At 37.5% G+C, this 22500-nt stretch overlaps 1 protein-coding gene across 1 annotated transcript in view; it reads right to left on the bottom strand.

Annotated features, from left to right (window-relative positions):
- Positions 1-3656: 3656 nt before the first annotated feature.
- Positions 3657-22500, bottom strand: part of LOC106881154 (transmembrane protease serine 12) — a 47568-nt gene continuing 28724 nt past the window's right edge. The window contains exons 4-7 of the mRNA XM_052975500.2: positions 17885-18010; positions 13126-13256; positions 11375-11533; positions 3657-3779 (exon numbers count right to left, since the gene is read on the bottom strand). Of these exons, the coding sequence (XP_052831460.2) occupies positions 3732-3779; positions 11375-11533; positions 13126-13256; positions 17885-18010 (464 nt within the window). The 3' untranslated portion in view covers positions 3657-3731. The remainder of the gene's footprint in view (positions 3780-11374; positions 11534-13125; positions 13257-17884; positions 18011-22500) is intronic.

Here is a 22500-nt window from a genome sequence, read left to right as displayed (position 1 = left end):
GAACTGGTAAAGCGGGCGGTGGTGGTGGGGGGGTCTACACCAGGCTCCATTGTCTGTTTTGGCATGGTTTCTACAGCTGGATGCCTTTCCTGATGCCAACCACTTTACAGAGTGTACAGGATGCTTTTTACCTGGTACCAGCACCAACGGGGTGATCAAGTAATTTGCAAGACAAAAAGCCCCTCAGTTATGTATGTACATATATATGAGGCATTTAATAACAGAGTGTCATAAGCGCCACCCCAGCCATTTTCGAGGTTAGTATATCATTTTTTTTTTGTCTCGATGTCTAGAATCTGAAAAAGTTGGGAGGAAGAACTGGTGAGGCTTACAATAAGGTCAAAAATCCAGCTGAAAAAAGTTATACCTCGACACTATTGACACGATGCTTGCTCACTCAAACTAAGACCAGAGAGTATAGTAACACACCATTGTAAACACACACAATCAATAACTTCGGTGGGATCCCTGTATTATTTTGCAATATGTTATGGCTTATTTTCCAAAATTCCTCCTTACCATTGTAGCGATAATGGGCTATTATCTTACTATCTTGTCTTACTTACTTCTTTTACTTGTTCTTTTTGCCAAACTTCTAAGTTACAGGGTTGTAAACAAACTAACACCAGTTGTGAAGCAGTGGAGTGGGACAAACACAAAGACACATATGCATAGATATGAGGTGTTTAGTAACAAACCATCGTAAGTGCCACAACTTAAAAACTGTATGTTTTTTCTTGGTATTATGGCTAAAATATGCAATGTGATCCACTGTTTCGTAATACCGGTATATTCTACAAAATGAGAAAGACGCAGTCATTGTTTCATCTTTCAGATAGATACATACATAAATAATTTTACAGAGGTGAAATGATAAGAGGAAGTCTTCACAGTCATTTTAAGACCAAAACCAGCTTCCTAACTTCATTCCTTGCTGAGATATAGCATTCTGAAAGTCGCAAAACTTTGCATTTTTCTCCGTTTTTAAGTTGTGGCACTTACGATGGTTTGTTACTAAACACCTCATACTTATGCATATGTGTCTTTGTGTTTGTCCCACTCCACTGCTTCACAACTGGTGTTAGTTTGTTTACAACCCTGTAACTTAGAAGTTTGGCAAAAAGAACTTAAAGAATAAGTAGTAGGTTTTAAAAATAAGTCCTGGGGTCGATTCATTCAGCTAAAACTCATCAGCTCAGTGCCCCAACATGGCTGTAGACTAATGACTGAAACAAGTAAAAGATAAAAGATAGAAGATGTATAGTTGAGATTACTTTTTAAATATAGTGCTGGTGCCACGTGAAAAAGCATCCAGTCCACACTGTAAAGTGGTTGGCATTTGGAAGGGCATCCAGCTGTAAAAATCATGCTAAAACTAACCTCTCTTGGGCTTGTGCCATATAAAAAGCCCTCAGTCCACACTGCTGGGTGGTCAGTGTTAGGAAAGGTATCCAGTCACAAAATCCTTGCCAAAACAGACACAGAAGCTTGATGCAGTCTTCTGCCTGGCAACTCCTGTCAAACCATCCAACCCAGGCTAGCATGAAAGGTGGACATTAAACGATGATGATGATGATGATGATGATGATGATGATGATAGTGAAACAAAATCCTTTTGTGTTAGAAGCAGTACAATAATGCAAAAATATTGATTTCTTTATTGCCCACAGGGAGCTAAACATAGAGGGGACAAACAAGGACAGACAAAGGGATTAAGCCAATTACATCGATCCCAGTGCATAACTGGTACTTGTTTAATCAACCCCGAAAAGATGAAAGGCGAAGTCGACCTCAGCAAAATTTGAATTCAGAACGTAATGGCAGATGAAATACCACTAAGCATTTCGGCCAGTGTGTTAACGATTCTACCAGCTCACCGCCTTAATAATGCAAAAATATTAACCACATAATGTATATGAGTTGTTAAATGCTTGTAGCTTCAGTATTTCATCTTACGGAGATCACGTTAGAGATGTATAGTGTTAAAAAGCACAGTATATGTCAAAGCTGGGCAAAATGAATTTGCTCCAGAAGTGAACAAGAACAACATCTCTTTCTGTCATCTTTTATTTGTTTCAGTCGTTTAGACTGGGACCATACTGGAGCAGTGCCTAAAATAACTTTTGGTCAAATGAACTTACCCCAGTATATTTTTCTTTTTAAAGCCTGGTATTTATTCTATTGGTGTCTTTTGCCAAACCACTAAGTTACAGGGATGTAACTACACTAACACCAGTTGTCAAGCAGTTGTGGGGGATAAACACACACACAAAGATACACTTGTGCACACACACACACGCACACACACACACACGCACACACACACACGCACACACACACACACACACACACACACACACACACACACACAAGCACTTACCTCTGAATACAATGCTTCTCCTAGCTGAAACAGCTGTAAATTAATGAATATGATCCATCTATCCATCCATTCATTCTTTCCTCCCTCCATCCACCAACCCATTCACCTACCCAGCTATCTACCCATCCCTTCCTCTTTCTCCTCAATCCATCCATCTACCCATCCATCCCTCTATCTATCCATCTGTCCATGTATCTATCCATCCACTCATCCATTCATCCATCCACCCATTCACCTATCCATCCATCCATCCCTCTATCCACACATCCACCCATTTGCCACTCAACAGTCTGCTCCCCCACCTGACCCCATCAGCCACTGTCCCTTCCTATTCTCGTAACCATGGTTATTGTCTGGCCACAATGGTGATATTGTCCCTTATTTAATCTCATTTCTATGGTTTTGTGTTACCAAATTTGGTATTTCACTGTTTCTCAATGAAGAATGCTGCCAGGACATCCTGTCTTTCATCACTCTTGTGTTGATAATTCCAGCAATTGGCACAAGCAATAAATTATGCATTTAAAATAAGGTGGGGTAGGAGAACTGAAAGGGGAGAAGAGAAAGAGAAAAAGCAGACAAAGTTATGATATCACCCTTAAAATGGTTGCTTACACAATTGCTCGTTGAAACAGAAAGATGGCTGTATGAAGAGGTAGTGGATAAATGATAAGTTGGATGTGGTATTAAACCAAGTTCATGTTTAATGTTTCCCTTCCTTTTGGACTGTGTGCTGTGTGTATGCTTCAATATATACTCTTTTACTTTTTTACTTGTTTCAGTCATTTGACTGCGGCCATGCTGGAGCACCGCCTTTAGTCGAGCAAATTGACCCCAGGACTTATTCTTTGTAAGCCTAGTACTTATTCTATCAGTCTCTTTTGCTGAACCGCTAAGTGATGGGGGACATAAACACACCAGCATCGGTTGTCAAGCAATGCTAGGGGGACAAACACAGACACACAAACATATACACACACAAACACACACGCATATATATATACATATATACGACAGGCTTCTTTCAGTTTCCGTCTACCAAATCCACTCACAAGGCTTTGGTCGGCCCGAGGCTATAGTAGAAGACACTTGCCCAAGATGCCATGCAGTGGGACTGAACCCGGAACCATGTGGTTGGTGAGCAAGCTACTTACCACACAGCCACTCATGCGCCTATAGAAAATTATTATTTTTTAAATATTAGAAAGCCTCACTGTGAGCTAAGTAAGAATGTAAATACATTTTTTTCAATACATAACAATTCATTTTGAAACAATTTCAAAGAACAACTTGTTTTATTTCATAAGGAAATCAGGAATCACAGCTGTCATTATTTGCAACATAAGGTTCTTCACTGAGCCAATATATTACTGATTTTACTTGGAATACTCTGGTGCTCCTGGCAAAGAAAGAGAAGAAAAACCATAATTATATATTTGAATAATGAGAAATAGATGCAATAGATACAGGCATAGCTGTGTGGTTAAGAGGTTTGTCTTGTGGTCACATGGTTTGGGATTCATGGTTTTGGATTCATGGTTTTGGATTCAATACCTTGGGCAAGTATCTTCAACTAAAGCCCCAGGCTGACCAATGTCTTGTGAGTGAATACAGTTTGTGGAAACTGTGCAGAAACTCATTGTGCATGTGTATGTGTTTATGCTTATGTTTGTCCTCCCACCACCGTTTGACATCTGGTGTTGGTTGGTTTATGAGAAACAGATGCGTAACAGGAGCAACAGATATGTAACAGGAGCAACAGATGTGTAACAGGAGCAACAGATGTGTAACAGGAGCAACAGATGTGTAACAGGAGCAACAGATGTGTGTCAGGAGCAACAGATGTGTGGCATGGGTAAAAATGCTGGTATATGACAAAGAAATGTGTGACATGATTAACAGATGTGTGACACGAACAAGCAGAAGTGTGACATGTGAAGCAACTCATTGCCATAAGAAACAGATGTGTGACATGAACAGTAGGTGAGTGACATGAATAACAGATGTGTAACATGGGTAATGAACTTTGTTACATGACAAAGAGATGTGTAACAGGATCAGAAGAGGTGTGACATGAAAATCAGATGCGGGACATGGGTAAAAACTTTGTGACCTGAAAAACAGATGTATGACATGAACTGTAAACGAGTGACATGAACAATAGATGTGTAACATGGGTGACACTCTGTGACATGAGAAACAGATGGAGAATAGGAACAGATATAGGAAGTAAAAAACAAACATGTAACATAAACATGGCAGTGCCCCAGCATGACCACTGTCCAATGATTAAAACAAGTAAAAGATAAAACAATATATAAATGACAACTGAGCAGTAGATATTGTATCATGAGCTAAGGGGGGGGGGGGGGGGGGTGATGGCCAGGGTGAGTGACGCGAGAGGCAACTATGTGGTATGACAAACAGTCAAGTAACAAATGCGAGACACAAGCAAAAGATATGAGACTTCAAAAATAAACATAACATAAATAAAACAGATGTGTGAAATAATTAATAGATAATTTACAGATAATTTACTGATAATTAACACAAACAATTTCAGCAGTGAAATTAAAATGAAATTTTATTTCATTTCTTTTTTGTTATTTATAAACCTAATTCTATTTTCATGGGTCTTATTGTTAGATATATTTGAATATGAAATTACTTTTCTCTTTCTTCGTTTATCATAATTATTTATTAATTGCTCTGCTAAACACACAATGCTTTAATTACTTTTACTAAAATAACTGAGGTACCTCACAAACTAAACTAATTGCGAAAAAGAATTGACAAGAATGTAAGCTCAGAATAAGTCCAGTGCAAGACCGGACCAAACTCAGAATAAACTCAGTATAAGCAGAGTCTAATGCTTATTACAAGCCCAAGGTAATCTCATGCTAATCTCAGTTTAAACTCAATGTAAGCTCAGTGTAAAATGAGTGTTGGATCAATATATACTCAATAATTAATAACTCAGTCTATTTTCAAAGTAAACTCTGAGTAAGGTTAACATAAGCAATGTAACTCTGGTCAGTGTTCAATATATATTCAGCATAGATATAATTTATACTTAGTGTAAACTCAATCTGTACTCAATATCAGCTCAGCAGGGGTTATATGTATATGAAAGTTAATTCTGGGCAAAAGCACAGAATATGCTCAGTGGAAGATGAGTGTAAGCTCAGTGTATACCCAGTTTTTGCACCATGTAAGGCCAATCTAGGCTTAATAGAAATTCATAAGTTCAGGATAAGCTCAGTATGTTCCCATTGTATTCTCATAGTAAACTCAAAGGAAGCTCATAGCAATATAAATGTAAGTTCAATGTACATTCAATGATTCTTCAGTGTAAGTTCCATGAAAACTCGCTTTAAGCTCAGTCTATTCTCAAAGTAAGCTGAAAATATGTTTGTTATAAACTCATGGTAAGCTCAGTTTAAATTCAGTAAAAGTTGTGCAAATATTCTGTATATGCTCAATGAATCCTGAACAGACGTAGGAGTGGCTGTGTGGTATGTAGCTTGCTTACGAACCACATGGTTCCGGGTTCAGTCCCACTGTGTGGCACTTTGGGCAAGTGTCTTCTACTATAGCCTCGGGCTGACCAAAGCCTTGTCAGTGGATTTGGTAGATGGAAACTGAAAGAATCCCGTCGTATATATGTATATATATATATATATATGTATATATGTATGTGTGTGTATATGTTTGTGTATCTGTGTTTGTCTCCCCAACATCGCTTGACAACCGATGCTGGTGTGTTTACATCCCCGTAACTTAGCAGTTCGGCAAAAGAAACCGATAGAATAAGTACTAGGCTTACAAAGAATGAGTCCTGGGGTCGATTCGCTCGACTATAAAGGCGGTGCTCCAGCATGGCCACAGTCAAATGACTGAAACAGGTAAACAGGTATATTTTCCTTGTTAGCTGAGAAGAAGCTCAGTGCAATACAAGTGTACACTCAGTGACTGCTCAGTGTTAGCCTGCATAAGCTCGGCCTGCTCTCAAAATAAGTTCAGTGCAAGCTCAGGGTAAAATCAAGGCAAGCAAAGTGAATGTTCAGTAAAAACTCATTTAATTGTCAGTGTAAATTCTGAGAAAGCTCAATGTTAGATGAGTGTAAGCTCAGTATTTATTTAGTGTAATCTCATCTTATTCTCATAGTAGGTTCAGTGTAAGTTCACTTAATTCTCACTGTAATTTCATATCTAGCTCAGTTTAAGCTCAACATATATTCAATAAGTAATTGCTCAGACTATTCTCAAAGTAAACTCAGTGTAATCTCAATGTATGTTCCCTAATTGCTCAGTGTATATACTCAATGATTGATTGCTACTCTCAAAGTAAACTCAATCTAAACTCAGACTGAGCTTGAGCTAGGTTGAGTGTGTTATCAGCCTGTTACCAAAGTTCAGTGTAAGATCAACATGAGCTTCAAGTAAGCTCAGTGACTGTTCAGTGTAAGCTTAACTAATCCTCAGAATAAGCATCAGAGTATGCTCAGTGTAAAATGAGGGTAAGCTCAGCATATACTCAATGATTGACAGCTGAGTTCATTATCAAAGAAAACTTAGTGTAAGGTTAACATAAGCTCAATGCAACTGTGATCAATATTCAATCTGTGCTCTGCCTAAATATAATTTATATTTAGTGTTAATTCAATTTGTACTCAGTATCAGCTCAGTGGGGGGGGGGGGGGGCGTATATACTGTGTGCAAATGGTCTCAGTAAGTTAAATGAATACTAGTTATACACCTTTACCCAATTTCTTACTGGTCCATGGAATCTTTACTATAAATAACTGGTGTTTATAAAGCGGTTGTATAAACATTATTTTGTCTATATAACCCCACCCCATTCCACGCATCACAGTTTATATAATTATAATGTTCAGTATACACAGGCTCTTGTTTCTCTTCTCTCCTCCTAAAATACAATGTACATATGTACAGATATATAGATACAGGCATACAAGTATGTATGCATGTGTATGTATAGTAATATAGTATACGCGTGCATGTACACACACATATATACATATGTATGTAGTATATTAATCAGTTCTTGGTAAATCAACAGTAATTAGCATGCACACAAGCATATACATATAATTATCACATGTATATATATATATGTAAAATTTCTAACTTCCGGTCAGCCATTACTATGATTGACCGTTGACCGTTGACTGGACACTATTCAATTTTTTTTCTCCGTGTTTTTCTCCTTGTCTCCGTAATCTTTCTGTTGAAGAGCGTAGCTCGAAACGTCAAAGACTTTCCGTATTCCCAAGCATCATACTAATACATCCTTTTGTTATTTACACCACCTGTCCTCGTCTGTTGTTGTTTTTTCATATATTCTCCCATATATATATATATATATATATATATATATATATATATATATATATATATATATATAAACTTACTTGGAAATGGATGTGTGGAATTCAATCAAATAATAATATAAATAACATATATATATGCATACATACATATATATATATATATATATATATATATATAAACATAATTAAGGGATCAGCAAACATTTGCTTCACCACATACCGAAGTTCAGAAATAGCAGCTAAAAAAGCTGAGACTCCAACAGATAGCATTACTTGTAACTCACAAAGGCAAAAACAAGAAGCTATCTGTTGGAGTCTCAGCTTTTTTAGCTGCTATTTCTGAACTTCGGTATATGGTGAAGCAAATGTTTGCTGATCCCTTAATTATGTTTATAAATGTATAAGAACTTTTAAATAAGTTCTCCACCGATAATGGTGTTTACATACCGAAGGGCTTGGTAAAAATTATTAATTGTTGATTTATTAATAAATTAATAAATTGATAAACCTTTACCTTTTTAATTGTAATATATATATATATATATATATATATATATTTGAATAATAAGTACTTAGGCAGTCACTATATATATATATATATATATATATATATATAATAATAATTTTTTTCCAGAGGATGTGGCAACCGTTACCAATATAGCATAAGAACTTACCTTAGGAGATCATTAATTAGATTCCTTAAGGGTCGTTCTCACAGTTTATATTTATATCATAAGATTTTTAAACTCTTAAATTTTCATATTCAAAAGAGACAGAGACTTCAAATTCGATATATCGAATTTGAAGTCTCTGTCTCTTTTGAATATGAAAATTTAAGAGTTTAAAAATCTTATGATATATATATATATATATATATATATATATATTCATATATGGGAACAGGATATCACCAACAGTAAACAACATGAAATACAAAAACAAATTAGTTCAATATGCAAACAACAAGAGAAAAAAATGGAAAACAGGACAAGTAACAAAAAAAAACGACCCTTCATCAGTTGTTGGCTGTCTATCTACTCCTCATTTCGAGCAGACACCTGACAACTACATTGAGCTTATGTTAATCTTACACTAAGTTTTCTTTGATAATGAACTCAGTTGTAAGCTACCAGGTGTAAACCATTCGTTTTATTATCCATTATATTTATAAATATATATATATAAACACACACATATATATGTATGTATAGATATTTATATCTATACATACATATATATACATATATATACACACACACATACTTATATACATACATAAATTTGCTTATATATGTGTGTGTTTGTGTGTGTCACAATGATGATGACAATGAAACACACAGACACACACATATAATTTTGTATGCATGTATGTATGTATGTTTGTATGTATAAAAATTACAGAATGGAAGAATCATTTTAGCCATGTAGAATCACACAAAAACTAGGGTTATTAGTGATGTACTTTTAATTAGCTAAAATAGCTCATCCTTCATTTCCCCAAACCTTCCCAATCATTGTGTTACCTACACAAAATGTAGACTCTCAACACTCCACACATCAAACCCATACTAATTCTATGAACAGCGACATCAAAGGCACCTTGCAGTAGAGGCACACCAATATTGTGTCTTTTAATAGCAAGAAAACACAAACAATACTCGTATGAAGAAACATCCCCTTACATGCAACTAGAGCCCTCAAAATTGCTCTGCGTCAAATGTTGAGGGTGAGGAATCATTATCAGCAAGGATCTCTTCTGGTTAAACCACATCATCAACATTACTTGTATTGCAACAGTGTTAGTACACCAGGTACATATTCCCCTCTCAGATTCACACATTTATTGCAGTTATCCTTCAGTTTTTCTATGCCCTGTAAAAGAACTCAGGAGGTTGGCCCTCCAGCCCCAGCCTTTATCGGTACCCTTAAAGCCAGAAACTTCTCAACACCCCCTTGAATTTATAATGGGCCTCTTTCAGATTCCATCAACCAAATCTATTCACAAGGCATTGGTTAGCCTGAAGCTGTAGTAGAACACATTTGCCCAAGGTGCCACACAGTGGGGTTGAACCCAAGACAACATGGCTGAGAAGGAAGTTTCTTAATCCCACAACCTGGTTGGCCCTTGTAGAATATGTGTTGACAGGGGAAATGATACTCTTTTGATACCAGCCTGCTTGAGACTACCTTTTGTTCCATGATATAAGTTCTTATTTTTAAGTGATTTAAATTAAACCTTCCCATTAAAATTTCATGTTAATTTATATTACAAATACCAGCTTAATAATGGCAAGTTTATTTTAATATATTCTCCATAATTTTCAAAATTAATTGAAACAAAGGCAGTGCATTTCAATAGAAATATGGTAAGAAAAGGATTAAAGAGATCTACATCAAAGCCTTCCATTAAAATTTAATGTGTTTTTTTTTTAATGCTTACCATACCTAGGTTTCCCAAGCAGTCACTCATCAAAACACTCACTAAGCTTGATGTTGCTTAACTTTGGTGATTGGACAAGAACCAGTGCATTCAGCATGATATGGCTGTAAGCTTAAAATTTAATGTTAATTTATGTTCAGATCATCAGCTCTCTCTCTCTCTCTCTCTTTATTCTCTTTTACTTGTTTCAGTTATTTCACTGCGGCCATGCTGGAGCATCACTTTTAGTCAAACAAATCGACCCCAGAACTTATTCTTTGGAAGCCTAGTACTTATTCTATCGGTCTCTTTTGCCAAACCGCTAAGTTACGGGGACTTAAACACACCACCATCGGTTGTCAAGCGATGTTGGGGGGACAAACACAGACACACAAACATATACACACACATACATATATATACATACATATATACGACGGGCCTCTTTCAGTTTCCGTCTACCAAATCCACTCACAAGGCTTTGGTCGGCCCGAGGCTATAGTAGAAGACACTTGCCCAAGGTGCCATGCAGTGGGACTGAACCCGGAACCATGTGGTTGGTAAGCAAGCTACTTACCACACAGCCACTCCTGTGTTGGCTGTATAAATGACAAAGTTATTTTAATAAATTCTTCATTATTTTCAAAATTAATTAAAATATAGGGAGTGAATTTTAACAGAAATGGTTAATTCTACCATCCAAGAACAGGAACAGTTCCTTGGCATGATTCCTATATAGTTAATAGTTACCCTCTACCAAATTCCATTCACATGGATGGTAACTATGTGGAAATCATGCCAAGGAACTGCTCCTGTTCTTGGATGGTAGAATTAACCATATCTGTTAAAATACACTGCCTATGTTAACCCAACATAGCTAGGACAGTAGCCCAACTATTGGCCCTTCTCTTCACAGCTGTAATATTATCTTTAGTTTCAGACTAGCTTTGATCAAGCAGAGCTTGAATGAAAGCCATTCCTGTCACGCCCATCCTGTGTCAGCATCTACAGACTTTGTCCATGTTGAGTCATGAAATGTAAATTACTGTTACATCATCTCAAGAAGTCACAATTTTTATTCACTCACATCACACCATGTCATAAGATGTGGCAGTTATATGATGCCATCCTACTTTATGAGAGTTCAAAGACCTGATCTGAAAGTTGAACCAGAAGCAGTAGAGGCAGCAGCAACTGTGACAAATGTTTATTTAATCTTACCTTTAACTCATTGGAGAACAGATTCAACCATTTCTGATGGAAGGCAACATTGACATACACTGTAAACCCTTTGTAACAACCAGCAGCTGAAGCAAACCCGACTAGCACCTGCTGACTGTTTTTGTTTTTCAAACAGATTAGTGGACTGCCCATAGGCTCCTGGAATGAATAGAAAACATTGACAATATAATTCATTTCATTCAATAAAGACAGGATTAATACATCATTGTTTAAGGGAGATATATCTTAACTAAACAGCTAACTTGTGCATTATGAAAGCATTCTAGCTTGTAGGTTATTTCGAATGACAGTATAAAGTTATATAATTGCCTCTGAGAAAGCTTGATTTTAATAAAAAGAAAACAAGATTTAGAAACAGGAAGTTTAATCATGGCCATGATTGCCAGATTGGTCTAGAGGTAACTGATTACGCTACTTCTTACCACTCCTTAGTTAGCTTGCTACTATTTTTTTTAAAATTTAAAATAATAATAAATCCGCCCTTTTAAAGCCTAGCCAGGCTCATGGGCCCGGTTTCCCGGTTTCAATGGTGTATGTGTTCCCCAGCTGGATGGGATGCCAGCCCATCACAGCGTTACTCATTTTTGCCAGCTGAGTGGACTGGAGCAACATGAAATGAAGTGTTTTGCTCAAGAACACAATGTGTCGCCCAGTCCAGGAATCGAAACCACAATCTTACGATCATAATGCTGACGCCCTAACCACTAAACCACGCGCCTCCACTTTTTTAATTTAGGCTACTTGTAAATAAAAATTTTGATTTTTAATGATAAGAATCATTACTTATTACTAAGTTATCAACTAAGTAAATTAGAACTGATCTACAAATAATCCATATATCCATTAATTTTAGCCTGTTTTTCCATGCTGGCATGGATTAGAAAACAATATTATTGAGGCTTTGTTTGATAGTCAGATACCTTTCCTATTACTAACTCTTAATTGTTTTCAAGTAAGAAATCTCTTATTCTACACATCTTCAAATGTGCAAAGCCAGCAGAAGAACTGTTGATAAGGGAAATGATACCCTTTTGATACCAGTCTGCTAGAGACTAAACCCTCATTCTACAACCCAAACTTCCTATTTTAAAGTGATCTAAATTAAAACCTCTCAGCAAAGTTTCATGTTAATTTATTGCCCAAACACCATCTTAACAATGACAGATATTCTAATAAATTCCCAGATGGTGATAAACATTACTTCTCAATAAATTCTTCATTATTTCCAAAATTAATTGAAATAAAAGCAGTGTATTTCAACAGAGATATAATAACAAAAGACTCAAGTCTACTATCCAAGAAAAGGAATGGTCCATTAGCATGGCTTCCTCATAGTTCCAATCAAGCAAATTCTACTCACTCAACTCAACCAAAGAAGATATTTGCTGAATATGATACATAATGGAACCAAACTGAAAACCATGTGGTTATGGAGCAATCTTCTAAACCACACACTAATATTAATTACAATTAATATTGGTGCCAAATTTTGGCACAAGGGCAGCAATTTTGGGGTAGGAGTTAAGTTAATTACATCAACCCCTGTATTCAATTGGTACTTATTTTATTAACCCTAAAACAATGAAAGGCAAAGTCGACCTTGGCGGGATTTGAACTCAGCACCTAAAGATGGATGAAATGCCATTAAGCATTTTACCCAGCATGCTACTGATTCTGCCAGCTCTCCATCTTATCATTACAGTTAAAGTTGAAACACAAAAATCCCTTACCTTGCATGAGTTTGGAGAGTCTGTGGCCCAAAATTCTTCACATAGTCTTTGGTCTTTTCCAACAAACTCAAAACACTTGTTTTTTAGAAGTGATGTCTGTTTTGGAATAAGTTCTTTGGAGGTCTCTTTCACTGAAACATGATGGTAAAGATACATTTCCAGCATAGGAACAAGGTCTCCCCAACTACATCCCCCTCCAACTTCATTTGTATCCATCTGCCACCCTCTTTTGATATTCTCATAAACCCATTAACCCATTCACCGTGTCCATTCCTCTCTACCACTTCTTTTATATTCATCTTCCAGCAACCTTAGCCACCATCTTCTCTTCTGAGGTAGCCACACATCTCTTCTACAGCAAGACACCTGTTCCTGTCCCTCTATCATACTTTGACTTCTCGTCACATGGTACAAAGCCAACTCCCTCAAAACTACTGCCCACAAAGTTTAGGGGTCTTGTGAATTATTTGGTGCCAGAACCACCTAAAAGCACGCAGGACATTCTGTAAAGTAGTTGGCATTAGGAAGCCTGGCACAGTTCTCTGGTTTATTAGGTTTTTTTTAAGCATCCAACTCACGCCAGCACAGAAAATCAATATTAGATGGTGGTGATGGTGCTGGTGGTGGAGGTGGCAGTAGCAGTGGTGATCATGATGAGGAGAAGGAGGGGGAAATGATGATACTTGATTTTATTGACCCTGGAAAGAATGAAAAACAAGGCTAATCCCAGCAAGATTTGAATTGGGAATGTAAAGGGACATAATAAAAATACCACATAGCATGTAATTCATTTTAGCCAACTGACAGAATTTGTTGACGTAGATATTCTACAGATGGATACCCTTCTTACCACAAATCTTCACCTGTTTCCATGCAAGTTCATATTTTGCCATAGTTGTTTGTTTCCGAAAGACTGGAAACAAACGACCCTGCTTGTATAACAATGCTGCTCATTTACAACCATCATGTAAGGTCTGGGCAAGTATTTCTCAACCATTTTTTACCTATGGGTCCCTTTGATTCCTATTTTACTCAGATAGACTCTCCCAGTCTTTGATATTTAAACAATCCCGTTATATTTCTATTATTAAACATTATTAGGAATTGTATAAAAAAAAACATTGTTAAAATATTTCGTGTATTGTAGAAGTATAACCAATTTATTGCAGATAAATTCTAACAATGAAATCATATATGGACCCTCAAGGGCCATATGAACCCTGGTCTAGACAAAAGTACACACACACACACATGCACGCATGCACATACACACACATAAAACACACAAAACAAACACACACATGTGCATGCATACTCACACTCAACACACAACATACACACACAAAACCCCAAAACACACACACACATATGAGGAAGTGCTGAAAAATTCGTAGCATTGAGTAAAAGAAAATACAAGAGGATCAGTTAATTATGATTTTATTCAATATATTCTTCTCTCAGATTCACACACTTACTGCATCGGTCCTTCAGTCTCTCTAAGCCCTATAAAAGAAGTCGGAAGGTTGGCCCTTCAACCAGGCCTTTCACAATACCTTTAAAGCCGGTAACTTTTCAACACATCTTCGTACGTATACATATCTATATAATATAATATAATATAATATAATATATATATTATATATATATTATATATATATATATATATATATTAATATAATATATATATAATATGATATAATATATATATATAATATATATATATATATATATATATATATATATATATACACAAGGAGATGCTAAAAAGTTCTTGGCTTTGGATAAAACATATCCCCCTCTCAGATTCACGCATTTATTGCAGTTGTCCTTCAGTTTTTCTAAGCCCTGTAAAAGAACTCAGGAGGTTGGCCCTCCAACCCCGGCCTTTCACAGTACCCTTAAAGCCAGGAACTTCTCAACACCCTCTTGAATTTATAATGGGCTTCTTTCAGAGTCCATCAACCAAATCTATTCACAAGGCATTGGTCAGTCTGAAGCTGTAGTAGAATACATTTGCCCAAGGTGCCACACGGTGGGGCTGAATCCAAGACCACATTGCTGAGAAGGAAGCTTCTTAATCCCACAACCATGATCGTACATATGAAGGATAATGAAGGACAAGAAAGTTACAGAACTGAATGAGTGTATATGGCATTTTCTTGATTTGGGACTTTTTTTGTCAATATCTTTGTATCCCATGAAGCATGAATCATAAACTGTCTTGTTAATATTTTGGTTTCCCCTGAAGTGTGCTTGCTGAAGTTTTTGAAAAGATATCAAAACAACAGCTGTCACTCATAAACAAGCTTGACTCGTTAGCACATACCATGCTCTCGCTAATTGCTTTAAGTAGTCACAAATAGACATAAGACACTCTCTCTCTCAAAACCTCCTACCTGTCATTTAACGGAACAATCAGGATGTGACGCTTACGAGGAGAGACAGACAAACAAATAGGACTGCACCATCACCAAGATGGTGCTTATTCTTCACTAAAGCAACATAAGACAAAGTGAAGAAGGAGGCTATCCACCCCAGGTGATGCGTTTATGGAGGGTAGTACTTTTACGTTTGCTGTATAGAGCTGGTGAATTTAGGGGAATGGACAAACTCAAAGGCTGACCCAGGTAGCACACCCACTCTAACTATACCCCTGAGTTAACCTCTGTTCCGTAATTGCCTGACCTGTCAGCCTGGTTGCTTATATCTGTATACCTTGTGGGCATACTGCTATGCTGAGTATATCTGGTATTAACAATAACCCCCATTCATGAAGTATAGCCTCTGTTCTGTTGTCATCTGACGTCTCAGCCTGTCTCCATATGCCAGCTGGTTTCTTGTTCTTCCAGTAACCTTGCATGAAACTAAATACATTAGCTTTTTAGGTCAACATTTACTTTGCAAATTATAAAAGCTTATGCAACTAGTTAATCAGTATCAACATAACTAATTCATTAAACATGCAATATAGTAAAAAAAATAAATAAATAGAATATTACTTATTGGGTTGTCCGGAAAGTTCGTGCCAATTTATAGTAGCTTACCTTTCGACTTATTTGCCATGAAACCACCTCAATTCTGGGAAGAGGGTATTTTCAAGTTAAAGGAAATATGGAGACGCATTGTGCAACAAAATGGTTCATATTCGGTTGACTAAAAATGTAATGGCAAGTATTTATTGACCTTTTTCTTTCCTTTAAAAATTGGCATGAACTTTCCGGACAACCCAATATTTTTGTTTTTGCAAGCATGGCTGTGTGGTAAGAAGCTTGCTTCCCAACCTCATGGTTCCAAGTTCAGTCCCAATGTGTGGCACCTTGGGCAAGTGTCTTCTACAATAGTCTCGGGCCTTGTGAGTTGATTTAGTAGATAGAAACTGAAAGAAACTCGTTGTATAGATAGATAGATTGGTGTGTGTGTGTGTGTGTGTGTGTGTGTGTGTGTGTCTTTGTTTCTGTGCTTGTCCCCACCACTGCTTGACAACTGGTGTTGGTGTGTTTATGTCCTCATAACTTAGCAGTTCTGCAAAAGAGACCAATAGAATAAAGTATGAGTCTATAAAAAACTTTTAGAAAAATTTTTTTTAATCACGTGCTGGGATTAATTCTTTCAACTAAAACATTCTCCAGGGCAGTGCCCTAGCATGGTCGCAGTCTAATGACTGAAACAAGTAAAAGATAAAAGTTACAGAGTAACAATTGTAAACAGGTTTCTACCTTAGTTTGTCATTGTCTTCAGAAATATGATTTAAGAAACATTAGGGCACCGGACGAAATGCTTAGCGGTATTTTGTCTGTCTTTACGTTCTGAATTCAAATTCCGCTGAGGTCGACTTTACCTTTCATCCTTTCGGGGTCGATAAATTAAGTACCAGTTACGCACGGGGGTCGATGTAATCGACTTAATCCCTCTGTCTGTCCTTGTTTGTCCTCTCTATGTTTAGCCCCTTGTGGGCAATAAAGAAATAAGAAATATGATTAAGTATAACTTTACTAATTGCAAAGTAAATATGCAAAGCTGGAGTGGTGCATGTGTGTGAGTGCCTCTGGGATGATTTGAACTCATAACACAGAGAGCAGGAAGAAATACCCATTAGGCAAGTAATCTGATACCCTAACACATCTGCCCATTCACTACCTTATAAATTTTTCTCAATGAAGTAAGTCCTGTAGTAAAAATGCATGGCCCAGAGGTTAGGGTTTTTCCTTTACTATTGCATGATCATGGTTTCAATTCTTGGACCAATTAGTGCGTTATGTTCTTGAACAAAAAACGGTCAATTTCACATTGCTCCATTTTACTCAGCTGCAAAATGTGTAACCCTGTAATTGACTGGTGTCCCATTCGAGGGGAATGTTCCGATTCTGGTCACTTGTACACCATGGAAACTAGGTTACTGGTCCCCTGAGTCCTAAGACTTGAGACAGGAAAATACAGGGGTTAGTGACAACGACGACGACGATGACGATGATGGCGGCGATGATGAATCCTATCAAATAAATTCTTAACTTTCTGTTCGAAATTTTCTCAGTCAAAAGCCCAGTCATGTTATGATTCTGTTTCCTCCGTTATGTTAGAGAGTCCTCATGTCCTTCAAAATGAATGTAAATAAGGTTAGAGTACAACTCTTGTGTTGTCTTGTGTCTCAAGGCTGGATAACTGATGCAGTCTTGTGCTGTACTGTAGCTGATAGGATTTTAGAAAATAAACATTTAAAGAAATAATTATCTTAAAGAATAAAATTAAAAAAGGAACTTACCATTCTGGTCGAAAGTGATGCAGTTGGATAAATTCTTGAGTTCGTGAATATCTGGAAGGGTCACTGGTTGAATACACTTGTTTAGGTCCAATGGAGATTGTAGAATGATGACAGCAATATCATTGTCTAAAACACATAGGAATATAAAGGAGATGGTGAGAAAACACCCTCTTAACAATGTAAGTTATCCCATATATATATATATATATATATATATATATATATATATATATATATATATATATATATATACATACATATATATACATAGGCAGTGGCTGGTAACATGATCTTCAAATGTTGGGCCTCACAGAGGCAACAAGTGACTGAGACCTTTGGTGATACGCTGTGCTTGAGAAGACTTGTCAAGCTAAGTGAAATCATAGTCATGGCACCTGTGACAGTGGCATATAAAAAGCACCCATTACACTCGTGAAGGGGTTGGCATTAGGAAGGGCATCGATCCACAGAAACCATGTCAAATCAGACTGGAACCTGATTTACCAGTTCCAGTCAAAACATCTAACCCATGCCAGCATGGAAAGTAGACATTAAATGATGATGACAATGATGATGATGATGATGATGATGATGATACATATATGTATATATATATGTGTGTATATGTGTGTGTGTGTGTGTGTGTGTGTAAGTGGAGGTGCAATGGACCAGTGGTTAGGGCAGCGGACTCGCGGTTGTAGGATCGCGGTTTTGATTCCCAGACCAGGCATTGTGAGTGTTTATTGAGCGAAAACACCTAAAGTTCCACGAGGCTCTGGCAGGAGGTAGTGGCGAACCCTGCTGTACTCTTTCTCTCACTCTTTCTTCCTGTTTCTGTTGTACCTATATTTGAAAGGGCCAGCCTTGTCACTCTGTGTCATGCTGAATCTCCCCGAGAACTACGTTAAAGGTACGCGTGTCTGTGGAGTGCTCAGCCACTTGCACATTAATTTCATGAGCAGGCTGTTCCGTTGATCAGATCAACTGGAACTCTCGTCATCGTAACTGACGGAGTGCCAACCAACCAATATATATGTATATATATATATATATATATATATATATATATATATATATATATATATATGTACGTATATAGACATGCTCACACATGCATAATATTAATCAGCAGAATTTACAAAGTGACTTAAAGGCCAAGACTTTCAGGAATGACCACTTTTAAACTCTCGGCCCTTGCATCATTTTGTAACTCCTGCTGATTAAAAATGAAAAATCTATTTAGACTCATTTTGCTTTCTATTTCTATTCTACCAAACCTACAGATACACAAGCACACACACACACAAACACACACATATGCACACATTTCTATTTCTATTCTACCAAACACACACATATACACACACAGAATGGCCTGGTGATGTCATAAATGACTGCTGGTTGGTTTACACCCATATTGTGTATAAGGAGAATTTCTCGCAAGATAAAATATACAGCTTATTGTCTTATCATGTCCAAGTGTACACGAACATCTTAAGTATGACTACATAACTGCATTTCATTCATCACGACTTGGCACACCCCTATTAAATATATGTACATATGTATATACACTTTATGTATACATGTGTGTGTGTGTGTGTGTGTGTGTGTGTGTGTGTGTGTGTGTGCGTGTGCATGTATGTATACATACATATACACAGGCATGACAGAAGTAAGTAGACACTCTTATAATCATTAAAAACTTCTTAAATCCAAAATTATACATTCAAATTATTTATTAATACTTATAATGTGAATATCTAATATTTAGGAGACATGCCCTTTGAATTTTTCAGTGCAAGGAACCTATTAGGCATGCTACTCATCAGACGAGTAGGAGTGGATGTGTGGTAAGTAGCTTGCTTACGAACCACATGGTTCCAAACCTACACTTAACCACTGTTAGAAAATACAGCAAAACTGGACTCATCAGTGAATATGACAGTGTCCCAAATAGCTAGTGGCCTCTCTACCATCTCATTGGCTCAATCTTTTCTCTGTCAGTCCAGCGGCACTGGCAATGACCTCGCTCGAATGATTTTCTAACGTGCCACCAGCACAAGTGCTAGAAGGCGACGCTGGTAACGATTACGCTCAAATGGTGCTATTTACGGGCCTCTAGCACAGAAGCCAGACAGCTGCTCTGGCAATGAACACACTCAGACAGTGATGTTAGTGCTCCACTGGCGCAGGTGCCAGTCATCGAATATGGTTCAATTTCGATTTCGATTTCACTTGCCCCAACAAGTCTTCGCAAGCAGAGTTTAGTGTCCGAAGAAGGAGAGGTTGGCAGTCATCGGATTCGGTTCGATCACAAATCACAAATCACAAATTTCACAACTTGCAAAGTAAACGCAGTATTGCCACTCGACACACTGCCTCATAAAGATTGCTGCTAGTTCTCACTGCGCATGCAACCATGTGTTGCCATCTGCACTACAGAACTAGTTTAACCTCAGGTCATACTTGATCCAGCAGATTTGTGATCATACATTCCATCTGTGACTATCGAATCATAAAAATCTTTGCATCTTGTTCAAAGCGGGGGCACCAGTATTTTCTTAGCGAAACACTTTGAAACTTGGGACACTGGTAGAATGTGTCATATAAAACATCTTTTTCTCTTAGTCTTCTTAACAAAAAAACGTACATCGCAAGTTATTTCATGTTAAAGTCTTCGTATTTCTGTAATTTCAACCAATGACTGACGTCCATTCAGCCGAATACATTAAGTGCTGACTACATAAACAAACGATTCGCAGAAGTGGTAAAATTATTATTTCCTTGTCAAAAAATGCCTGAAGCATATTGGCAGTAGCTAATAAACCTTTCTATTATAGGCACAAGGCATGGTTTTTGAGGGAAGGAGCAAGTCAATTAGGGTTAGGGTTAGGGTTAGGGAAAACGAACACACGTGTGTTGCCTCTGCAAAATGTCAGAAGTAATAGAGATTAAATACGCTTTACACTGCTGAGGAGTAACTGTAAACAGCTGAATACTTGTCAGTGATTGGTTGAAATTATCAAAATAAGACAATTTTTTACATGAAATAAATCCGAATACAAAAATTTTTTTCTGTTCTATAACACAAAATAGATAAGTATACGAAGTTTGAAAGTCTTTCCGTACCAAAAACACTACATAAAACATAAATGAAAACTGGTGCCCCCGTTTTGAACATGATCCAAATCTTTTTAGTGTCTTTCCATTTTAAAGATGAAGGGAGATTTGGCAGCTATTTCTAGCAGTCCAAGTAACCACTGTATTGCTGTTACTGTTCTTGTTGTTTAACCCCTGGCCATACTTGATCCATTAGATTTATAAACAAAGCATTCTACTCCCAGCCCCACACTTGACCATCCAGTCATTTCAAACATTTTTTCTCTTGCCCTACATGTTACTATGACTACATTACCTAATATGTCTTTCGTTTTTTTCTTTTCTTTTTTCTTTTTTTATTGAAAGACACTAGAATTATACTCTGAGGTAAATTTAACTGCTATTTCTAGCAGAGTCTTCAGCCTGCTGCGCTGGTGGTTTATATTTAATCATCAGTTTGTCCCATCTATTTTTAAACCTTCCCTCACCCATTACTGTTTATCTTGTTGGTGACATGGGATGTGACGTCAGCATTGTTTTCACTGTGACCGTCACCACCACCAAAACCATCGCCACCACCACCACACTAACAACAATACAACAGTGACCACTAGTCATCACCACCGTTGCTCCCACCCTACCACTTCCAACACTATGACAATTACATCCATCTCCACCACCATTACAACCATTATCCCTACTACCACCATCACCACCACCATCACCACCACCATCATCACCACCGCCACCAACAACAACACCACCACTTTTACCACCACCATCCTCTTTTCCCTTGAGCCATCTATACATGTCACACAGCTCCAAACTAATGTTATATTTTTAGAAGTCAGATATAGGGTGGTGGTGGTGGTGGTGGTGATGGTGGTGGTGATCTTCGTGGGGGAAGGGGAGGGGCGGTGGTGGCGGAGGCGGCAGTGGTGACAGCGTGGGTGTTATGGGAGGGGGGGGCATGTCAGTGATGGTGGTGGTGATGATCTTGGTGGGAAAAGGGGGTGGCGGCGGTAGCGGCGGTGGTGGTGGTGGTGGTTTTGGTGGTGGTGGAGTGATATTGCTGTTGCTGTTGATTAGCCCCCCCACCCAGGTCTTACCTTATCACACAGTCCCTTAATAAAAAAAGCCTTCCTAGCCATGACTAATCACACTTGTTTTATGTTTTCTTCTTTCATTTTATCTCAGCCATATTATGTATTTTTTAAACTTTTATCTTTTGTTTGCTTCAGTGGCCATGCTTAGAGCAGTGGTTCTCAATCAGGATTTATATGGCCCTTGGGGGTCCAGATAGGACTTTGTTGTTAAGATTGATGTACAATAGGTGCAGGCATGGCTGTGTGGTAAGAAGCTTGCTTCCCAGGCACATGATTCCAGGTTCAGTTCCACTGCATGACACCTTGGGCAAATGTCTTCTACTATAGCCTCAAGCTGATAAAATCTTTGTAAGTGGGTTTGATAAACAGAAACTGAAAGAAGCCCCTCATATGCATGTATGTGTGTGT

Source organism: Octopus bimaculoides, chromosome 21 (genome assembly GCF_046866305.1).
Source record: "Octopus bimaculoides isolate indiv1 chromosome 21, ASM4686630v1, whole genome shotgun sequence".
NCBI lineage: Eukaryota > Metazoa > Mollusca > Cephalopoda > Octopoda > Octopodidae > Octopus > Octopus bimaculoides.
This window is presented reverse-complemented; position numbering and strand designations above follow the sequence as displayed.